Below are 10,234 nucleotides of genomic sequence, written 5' to 3'. Positions count from 1 at the left end.
AAGTTATATGGTAGAAAATAGCCTATCTTTTTTCTAATCTTTATCAAGTTTAATATAGAAGTTGTAAATATTATCCACTAATTTATCCACTAGGAGACAAATTACACTGTTTCTCACCCGGGCAATTGAGTATTTCAGTGCACATGGACTAGCTACACCTAAGCATTTTGCCTCCTATGACCCTAGATTTGACTTTCTCGAACCCTAAATTAGAAGGTTTATTTGTAATAATGGAAACAAAGAGGGGCATTTCGGACAGAACAAAAATAGGGTCATTAAAGGATAAGAGAGAGGGAAGGCTCTCCCTCCGTCCATGCATTTTGCAGCGGACGGTGTTCCCGCTTCTCGCGATCGTCTCTTCCCTCTGAAAATCGGCCCCATCCAACGGTTACATTTTAATCTGATCTCTCATTGATTTCAAAATTTATTGCCTTTTTTCTTCTAACTTACTATTATTTTCGGATCTCCATTATTTTCTTCTTCAATTTCTCTGCGGTTTCGTCATCAAGTCCAACGCCTGAGGTTCATCAGATCCGTAACATATCCTCTTGTAATTTTCTTTCGCTGCAACTTATTTTTGTTCTGATCATCCTCGATCTCTCAGTCAGCGTTTGCAATCTAAAATCGCGATCTTTCAAGGTTTGGGATTTTTGAGGTATTGGCTTGTGGGATAATACTGTCTCTTCTTTTAAAGATTTTCGCGTCGAAGTTTGGTGTTCGCTTGGTGAGAAAACTGAGGAAAATTTAGTCTTTGATTTTTTGTATTTTGTGTTTGTTTTGGTTTCGATGAAGCTAAATAGTAAAAACGCGTTTTAAGGGACCCGTGCTTCCATTAATGAAAAGTCTAATATCATTTTTAAGTTAAAATCCCTTCTCTTGCCTCACGGTTTTCAGCATTGAAGCGGAGTATATGAATTCATTTTGATTTTTTATTAGATTGTTATCTTGTAGGGATTTTTGAAAGTATTTTTCTTTTGACAATTGTTCGTTGTCTCGTTCAAACTTATATCATTTTGAAATAGTTTTGTGTTTTGTAGCTTGATTGAGTCTACGCTTCCGTTCTGACTCAGTACACACGCGTTTTTGGTTGTTCTTTGAGCTGGTTGCGCGAGAGAAATTCAATTAATTTCTCCTTGGATGAATTTTGTATGTTCCAAATTCAGTTGTTGTTCAATTTTCAACACAAGTATGGATAGGTTTCAAGGAAGCTCTTTCAACAGTAGCTTTAAGGCAATTACTTAATTGTTTTGGAACATTCACATTTTGTTCTTACGTTTGTTGCGATTATAGCTTTGAATTGATTCACTGATACTGCTAATATTATGAGTTGGGAAACAAATTTGAAGTTTTTCTGCTTGTTTTTAGTTTGTTTCTTAAAATATACCGGAATATTGATGTTGATCCTGAATGTGAGAAGAATGTTCCATTTTTTCTTGTTTGTTGCCCATTTTGCTGCACTGTTCTTTGAATTATCATTGTTTGCTCAGTCTGAAATAAGGCCTTACAACAAAATTTGTGCACTTTACTTTTGCTAGACAAGATGCTATTTAAATCTGTATAAGAGCGACATCTGACATTTATTTTTGTTAGCTTTTGACATAGTTCATAATTTTTTAAAAAAATTTGCAATCTCTTGCAGGATGTTGGAAACAAGTCCTTGAATTTTGGTAATTGACTAGTGGAAGGCTATTTTAAAATTGAGAATTGCCTTTTTCTCGAATAAGAATTGAATTTATCTTCTGTTGATTGGGCTTTGTTTGGATTATGGCAAAGGAAGATTCTATTGAGGAAAATGTGATGAACTCTCCAAAGCAGGAGGGAGATACACCAGATGTTCAGAAAACTCAAGGAGAATCACCGAAGGAAATAAAATCTCTCAGCATCAGTGAGGAGGGTCCCAATGTAGACGAAGGGAAAAAGCTAGATGACTTGAATCCCAAGATGGATGAGACTAGGGAATTGGAGTCCAAAAATCTGGAGGACACTACTCAGTCTGTTGAAGAGGTTCTTGGTGAGGAGAAAGTGGAAGACCCAGTCTTTGATGGAACAGAGGTTCCTGGGATGGAAATTGGTAGGAGTACATCTACTCGCTCTTTAGATTTTGAGGGTGAGACACAGGGATCTGCATGGCCTGATAAGGCAGCAGCACTTAAAAACTTTGTGAAGGAGAAGGGTGCAGTTGCAGTCTCCACTCTTTTGCGTCGCCTTTCTGGAAAAGTAGATGATGATGGGCGTCCTGTTTCTGAGGATGATGATATCACAAGTGTTAAGAGTGATAAAGATGGAGGCAGTGTTGATAATGATAATGATGAAAGTTGTGTTAAGGATGTTGCGAATCCTGCCAAAGAAGCTAACACCAAAGATATCAGTCAGAACATGGTAGAACGTTTTACGTGGAATCCCCTTAGTTTTATTAAGGTTTCACGTGATGTAAATGCAGAAAATAAGACTGAACAGATGGGGGAAGTTATTGAAGAATCAGCACAACCAATAGCCATGAAAGGAAGAATTGTACTTTATACAAGTTTAGGATGTCAGGATTGTAAGGAAGCTCGGTTATTTCTGCATTGGAAAAGGCTAAGGTACATTGAGATTAACATTGATGTCTACCCCAGTAGAAAGCTGGAGCTGGAGAAGATCTGTGGGTCTTCTGCTGTTCCTAAAGTCTTCTTTAATGAAGCCCTTATTGGTGGAGTGAGTGACTTAAAGGCCCTGGATGAGTCTGGAAAGCTTGATGAGAAGATCAATCATTTGATTACTGAAGCACCCTCGAGAGCAGCTCCTATGCCACCTCTTTCTGGTGAAGATGACGCATACAATAGTGGGGCAATTGATGAACTTGCTGTTGTTGTCCAAAAGATGAGAGGATCTATTGTTATTAAGGATCGATTTTATAAAATGCGTAGGTTCACCAACTGCTTTTTGGGTTCAGAAGCCGTGGACTTCTTATCAGAGGATCAGTACCTGGAAAGGGAGGAGGTTTGTTGCATTTGCACTTTCTTTGTCTTGCTCTTACGCTAAAATGTCAGTTTAGGGAGTTAAATATTGGGAGGCCATTATTTCTTGAATTATAAATATAAGGTTGGTTATACCTAACTGAACTTATGATTAATTTTAAGTTGTTGACATGCCAATCATTCCAGTAACTTTGGAAATTAATTTTCGGAATGAAGAATTTTACCTCAAAAAATTTATTGGAATAAAGACTTATGGTACTGGAAATCATAATCATAGTTCATCTTGATTTTCTTAAATGAACAGTCGTAGTTGAAGCAAGTCATCTGATTGCTGCCTCCCTCCCTCCCTCCCTCCCCTTTTTTTCAAAGTTATGGCCTCTCAATCAATAGTCTGACCTAGTAAATTGCATTGATCAAAGTGTGTGCTTACAAACCTTTTTTTTTTCCCGTAGTTCTTTCGTTATATGTGTGCCTCTAAATCCCTGTTTGACTTGCATTGTTGTATGATCTTGGTAATGAGAGAAAATAAGAAAAAATACTACTACCTTTTGAATTGGACTTGTCATTTTGTAAATGCCTAGTTTCTGCAGGTGTGGCACATTTTATGATATGTCAGCAACCTCAACTATCTTTCCTTTTTGTATTTTTTTTTAATTTTTTTTTCATTTCATGATACAGGCCATTGAATTTGCACGAAAGCTTGCTAGCAAACTCTTTTTCACACATGTTCTTGAGTATGTATTCTTTGTGTTTAAAATTTTGGATTTGTTTTATATATTATTTTGTTTGTGTTTTATTTTTTACTTCATATTCCTGATTGATGATACTTGTTTTCTATGATGCATTCCATTGCACTAGCGAGAATGTCTTTGAGGATGGTTCCCACTTGTACCGCTTCTTGGATCATGATCCTGTTGTGTCATCACAATGTCATAACATTCCGAGGGGTATAATTGATGTGAAGCCGAAACCCATAGTAGATATTTCTTCAAGACTAAGATTTTTATCTTATGCAATATTTGAAGCTTACACATCAGATGATGGAAAGCATGTTGATTACAGAAGTATCCATGGAAGCGAGGAATTTGCAAGGTTTCTTGGAGCTCTAAATTTGGTTGAATGGCCCCTGTTTTTTCTGAATGAGTATATGTGCATATAATAAGCCCTACATGAATACTGCATTTATTTTGTAGGTATCTAAGAGTAGTTGAGGCGCTTCAAAGGGTAGATTTGCAAGACATGTCAAGGGAGGAGAAGCTCGCATTCTTTATAAATCTATATAACATGATGGCTATCCATGCAATACTGGTGTGGGGTTATCCAATTGGAGCGCTAGAGCGAAGAAGGTTGCTTGGTGATTTCAAGTATGTTATTGGTGGGTCTACCTACTCGCTTTCAGCTATTCATAATGGCATCTTGAGAGGCAATCAGCGCCCACCTTACAATCTCATCAAGCCATTCAGCATTAAGGACAAGCGTTCAAAGGTTTGATGGTTGTCTATCAGTAGTGAGATGCTATGTCTTTGTCCATGACAAAATTTTTCTCATGCTTTTCTTTTTATCAGGTGGCTCTTCCTTACCCAGAGCCTCTTGTTCATTTTGCACTGGTGTGTGGTAACCGATCTGGGCCTGCTCTGCGATGCTACTCACCTGGGGACATTGATAAAGAGTTGATGGAGGCTGCACGCAATTTTATGAGAACTGGGGGACTCATTGTAGATTTCAAAGGCAAGGTTGCATCGGTCAGCAAGATTCTTAGATGGTGAGTTGTTTTTATACTAGGCTTAGTACATTCCTTTAACTACTCTTGCCCAAGAGAACATGTGTTCAAAGAAGAGTACCATCAAATTGAATTCTCTTGTGTGCAAGCGCTTGCACGTGTATGGCAATTTTGTTCTATCGATCAGCTAAGGCAATAAAAATGGCTTCCACTAACTCCTGTTCAAAACCCTGGTCTGAGTTAGGTCTAGAATGTTTGACGGGGGCAATTTGCCCTTCTTCAGTGACAATACTTGAATCCCTTGCATAACAGCAGAAATGGCGTGGTGGGAGGTTTCCTTATAATAATTTCTTATACACATTCTAAACTATTGAAATTTGGACGAATTCTAATCAATCAATTGGGTAGCTATTTGTTTTTGGAGAAAGCTTAGGCTTGGCACCTCGTGTTTAAAGGTAACAGGCAAATGACAACTCTTTCAGGTGAAACTTTTAGCATCAAGTGCAACAGATTAAAGATGCCCTTATTGATACTATTTTGTTGGATGTTTTTAACATGTAATCAACATTTGAGATGATCTATTTCAGCTGGTAACTTCTATTAGTTATTTGACATTGTCTTCTACATCTTTGCTCAGGTATAGCGTGGACTTCGGCAAGAACGAAACGGAGGTGTTGAAGCATGCGGCCAACTACGTGGAGCCCAACGAATCAGAGGCTTTACTGGAGCTACTGGTCAGTGGGCAGTTGAAGGTGATTTATCAACCTTATGACTGGGGTTTGAACTGCTAGCGTTTGTTTCGGTTCTGTGTCATACACTGCTTCACTTATATATATGGCTTCCCTTGTTTTACAAAGAGTGTAGGAGGGAAATGTTTATAGTCTTTTTCTATTTGAGAGTTTCTTTGCTTCACTTAGGAAATGTTTTACTTGTACTCTCCTATATAAATTTGGCCTGGCTTTAATAATTAGAGGGGGTACCATTCTCACTAACCAATGAGATCTATTTAATAACTATTGCATGCTGAAATGGTGGGAAAGTAGTTTTATGATAAAAGGAGTGGGGACATATTCAGTGGATTCAAGCAACCAGTTAGATCATTTGATTTAACAGAATAGTTTTTTCTTGTAATAAGATGTAATATAGTTTTAAATTGAGGAATCAAGGGAATAACTAGTTCTTTATATGTTTTTAATTATTTCATTCAATGTATAATAAGAAAGGAGTAGGCATTCAATTGATAAAATTTGGGAATAGTTATTTTTTGTCTATTCCTTCTTATAAACTCATAAAAAGTTCACATTGTTATTTGTTTTGTGTTAACGACTTAATTTCTTGTAGAACTAATTGTAACTAACCTATTATAACTAATCTATTATTGAGAATATGCATTCCATGAATCAAATGTAACTTAGACATAGTATAAATTCACCCAAATACAAATATAAACATAACAAATTCATGCTCTTGAAGGAGACTATGCAAGTCCCAAGTAAACTTATAATTTGTTGTGAAAGCAACATATGCAAATATTTCTACATTTCATGAAGCGTGAAAATTTTATATTATATCAAAATACTCTTTAAAATAATAGAGGGTATCAATTCCTTTTTGTATCTGTTGCAAGTTCCAATTTGAATAGAAAATTTTCTTTATTTAATTCCTCCCTTCATCCATATTTTATATGTTCCCATTTCATATAGAGAGGGGTAAAATTTCATGTGATTCTGTAAACAGAATATAAAAATTCCATAATTAATTGATTTTCTTCGGTAAATGGAAAAATACTCCGAGATGGAAATGAGGGAATGTCGACAATACTTGTGTTTAATCACATACAATTTGAATATGGGAAGAAGGCGATGTTAAATGGTATAAAGTGGTTCTAGAAAGAGATATCATACCAATTAATAAGACAAGTGCAGTTATAGGAATTATTAGTACATTTTCACTATTTTAAAGATATTCATGCGACTCAATTGGATATTTTTAGATGAGATATTTTTGTCCATTAGTCACTAACATTTTTACCTATGAAATATTCTTACCTCTTAAGTTAATAGTTTTACAATAAAATGAGTGAGATATTCATGCCACTTAAGTTGATAGTTTTACAATAAATTTTTTAAAAATTCATTATAACTTAGAACTTAACATCATCATCATGATTTTACCATCAAATATGACATCATTTCAACTAAATAAAATAGTTATACCGTCCATTATGCAACTTTATAATGTGACCTTTTGAAATTTTTACTACTTAATTCAACATTTTACTATTGGGTAAGAAATTATGAAACAACTAATTATTTTACTATATAATAATATTTTTCTATTTTTTTAAAAAAAGAAATAGAAAGAATTGTCTTTAGTAATGTGAAAGCATTAAAAAAAAAAATACAAGCTTGCAAAATTCAGGATGTGAAAGCATCCAATAGGCTGAGTCATCATTTGTGATGTCAAGCCCACAATTGAGATTTTCTTTCATTTGTAAGACATTTTCTTATCATTCCTTATCCAAATTCATCCATCTGCCTTCACTGTCATCTCCCCCACCTTAGCATTCAAGGGGAGGGCAAGTTCAAATGGTAGGTTTGTTCATAGTGTCCTATCATGGGGCTATGAACATCAAATTAAGAACATAAATATGGAGCCCTCTTTTTTAATTTTTTGTTTGATTTTGGGATAGGCAAGTGATATGGCATTTATAATTCTTCTTTATGTCTGCGCACTCTCTACTAGAACATTAAAAACCAAACTACTAGTTCTGACCCTTGAGTTTGTAGTTTTACATCCACATAACTCACAAAAGGCGTTTGAAGTGCCAAGTAGTTTAACAATAACAATGTCACTCCATTTTGATATTGGTGTGAGTCCCGAGTCTTCTTTATTTTTAGGTCTGTAAAGGTCTTTCAATTTCACCTTTACAACTATTTGTGTTCCAATTGTTCCCTGTCTAGAGAAATGCTTTAAATCTCTTTCCGAGTTCATTCTGTTGATCCAATATATGACATGCAAGAGAGGGGGTGAACCGGGTAATTCAAAAAATTTAAATAATTTTAAAATTTTAATAAGTGAATGTAAAATCAACCAATAGATAATCATAGAGGAGACACAATAAATTTATAGTGATTTGGTCAACTTTGACCTACATCCACTCCCTAAGCAACTAGCTTAAGAGTTCGCTATAAATAAGCTTATTAGCTACAAATGTGCAAACTTACACTTCAGACTACCTATTTGCACAAGATTACTCCCTTACTTCGGCTTAAAAAAGCTACTAAATCATGCAAACAAGTACCATATAGGCTACCTATCCTCACCTCAATAGGCTACCTACCAAATTAAGTTTACAAAATAAAGAAAAAAAAATCTCAAGCTCTTTTCTAGATCACCCACAAATTATCTTATAAATAAACAATGAATCTTAAAAGAGATTAAAAAACTTTCCGCCTATATGAAATAATATAAAAACATAAATGAACAATATTCTTAAACTCGATGATCAACACATTGTTAAAAAATCAGAATACATGAAAATAACTCATTAATGAAGGTGTATCATGTTTGAATTACTTCAACAATAAGTTCTCTTAATCTTTGTTATTTTCTTCACAGCATAAGTCATGCTATTTATAGACGTGGAGTAAATAGATTGTTTGGATAGTCAAATGTGATCAATAAATATTCTTACAAGCATAAGTAAATGCAGCATAAGGAATGTCAATAGTAAAGAAAAACATTGCTATTATCAACATATTTTAGCTTCAATTCCAAGATGTTTTTGAAGGAAAAGTCCAAGCTCATAAAAATAGTATCCATCACCTATATACCAAAAAGATGCTTCAAAACAAGATGATAGTCTTCAAATATATATATATCAAAAAATATGAATGATATTAAGAAGTAATATAATTGAACAAATGATGGATTAAATCAACTAAGTTTGAACTTAACAATGTTTAACAAAGTGACTTAGAAGGATAATATCTCATGACACATCAAAATAAGCATATAGTATATAGGGATGCATCTATGGATGTGTTTAAAGGAAATCATTTTGGTATTTCGAAATCATTGTAGTCTCTCCCCTTTTTGAATTCAGGATGATTCTAAACATCAAGAGACCAGACATTATTATCATTAACTTCTCCCTTTTTGAATTCTTCCTTCTTTGGAATGTTATTGTAATGAACCCTACTCTTCGATTGCAATTAAATTTTGACAAAAGTTTTTTATACTATGAGGGAGGTATCTTACAAGTTTGAAGTTTTTTTAAAAGCTAAAAGCTAGTTTTTTCTCCAATAAATTCCATTGATGTTCTTAATATTTTGTAAAATATTACAAAACTATCAATGCATTAATTATATTTACTAAAAATACATATTTATTTATTTTAGTCATTTTATATACTTTTAAGCACCTCACAACTTTTTTACCAAATACTCAAAATTAGTTTTTTCTTTCCAATAGCTTCTTTTTCATGGAGGGCCCAAAATATTTTTAAAATAATATAAAAAAACTCCTCTTCATCAGCTCATTTCTAAAAGGCCCTTTTAAAAAGTCACGTGGGGGGGGGGGGGGACAAAGCATTAGTAGTTCTCAGATCTCATAGGCTATTCGTGGCACGATATGATGAAGAGCCTTCTGTTGCTCGCCCGAATACTTTTATTTTGAGGTTCTCTCTCCAGTTCATGACCAAGGATTGGCAATGCAATTCAATCGATGCATATGAAGAGCCAACGGCCAAGCCTTCTGCTACTCACTTGGGTACTTGTTTTAATGTGCTCTCTCCAATTCACAATTAAGGGATATTATGCTCCAAAAGATGGCTGAGTTGCCACCCTCCTCCTTGCCTAGTTGCTATTTCCATGTATTGTTAGTCTTGGGCTTCCACAATCTCTTAATTTGATACTGAAACTTTACATTTTAAAATATGCATTGAGGTTCTTAAAATGATAAGAAGCAAGAAACAAAGATCTATATTTTTAAAATACTATTTTGAAGAGGACATCACCATTTGGCAGTGTCACGAGCTAAGCTTGTTTAGGGCATTATGCTTGCCTGTGACCACTTATCTCGTGTGCTTGGGATGAGTTTTTATCATGTAAATATTAGTGTAGGATTATTTTCTGCTAGTAGTGTCTTTGTACACCAAATAATGCAATATGACTCGGTCACTTTGATGTTTCCTACTGCTAGAGTGGGAATGACCTAGAAAGCTCTTTAGGGGAGGGTGAGTGTTCATCAGTTATTGTAAAACTCACTAGCTTTTCTCAACGTGTTTAGTCTACTTGCCTCCCTCGCTAAGCACACAATGTCAATAGAGGTGCTGTTAATGAATTATGTTTGCTTCGATGTTTACTACTTGCTTGCCACGACTTTCATGAATTGAATACTATTTCCGCTGCTATTTGAATAAATGTTAATGAAAGTGTTTCGTGGATGAATATTGGTAAATGATAGGCTGGCTAGTTAAGCAAGAGTGATTTAGCTAGTGCCGCACGACCCTTCACAAGGGTGTGAAAATAGTCTGACCGTGACACTTGGTATC

At 34.8% G+C, this 10,234-nt stretch overlaps 1 protein-coding gene across 1 annotated transcript; it reads left to right on the top strand.

Annotated features, from left to right (window-relative positions):
• The first annotated feature begins 627 nt into the window (after positions 1 to 627).
• On the top strand, positions 628 to 5,669 carry LOC131161743 (uncharacterized). Its single transcript, XM_058117701.1, has 8 exons — positions 628 to 724; positions 1,640 to 1,667; positions 1,778 to 2,979; positions 3,636 to 3,691; positions 3,816 to 4,049; positions 4,151 to 4,442; positions 4,523 to 4,719; positions 5,315 to 5,669. The coding sequence occupies exons 3-8, from the start codon at positions 1,798 to 1,800 to the stop codon at positions 5,466 to 5,468; spliced, it is 2,115 nt and encodes a 704-aa protein (XP_057973684.1). The 5' UTR covers positions 628 to 724; positions 1,640 to 1,667; positions 1,778 to 1,797; the 3' UTR covers positions 5,469 to 5,669.
• Positions 5,670 to 10,234: the final 4,565 nt, after the last annotated feature.

This window comes from Malania oleifera, chromosome 8, assembly GCF_029873635.1.
Source record: "Malania oleifera isolate guangnan ecotype guangnan chromosome 8, ASM2987363v1, whole genome shotgun sequence".
NCBI classification, from domain to species: Eukaryota; Viridiplantae; Streptophyta; class Magnoliopsida; order Santalales; family Ximeniaceae; genus Malania; species Malania oleifera.
This window is presented reverse-complemented; position numbering and strand designations above follow the sequence as displayed.

Excerpts from the sequence above, each read along its gene's own strand:
- LOC131161743 (XM_058117701.1), top strand. The coding sequence starts at position 1,798 with ATGAACTCTCCAAAGCAGGAGGGAGATACACCAGATGTTCAGAAAACT. Across the intron at positions 4,050-4,150 it reads GGAAGCGAGGAATTTGCAAG|GTATCTAAGAGTAGTTGAGG; the intron begins GTTTCTTGGAGC and ends TTTATTTTGTAG. Across the intron at positions 4,443-4,522 it reads TTAAGGACAAGCGTTCAAAG|GTGGCTCTTCCTTACCCAGA; the intron begins GTTTGATGGTTG and ends TCTTTTTATCAG.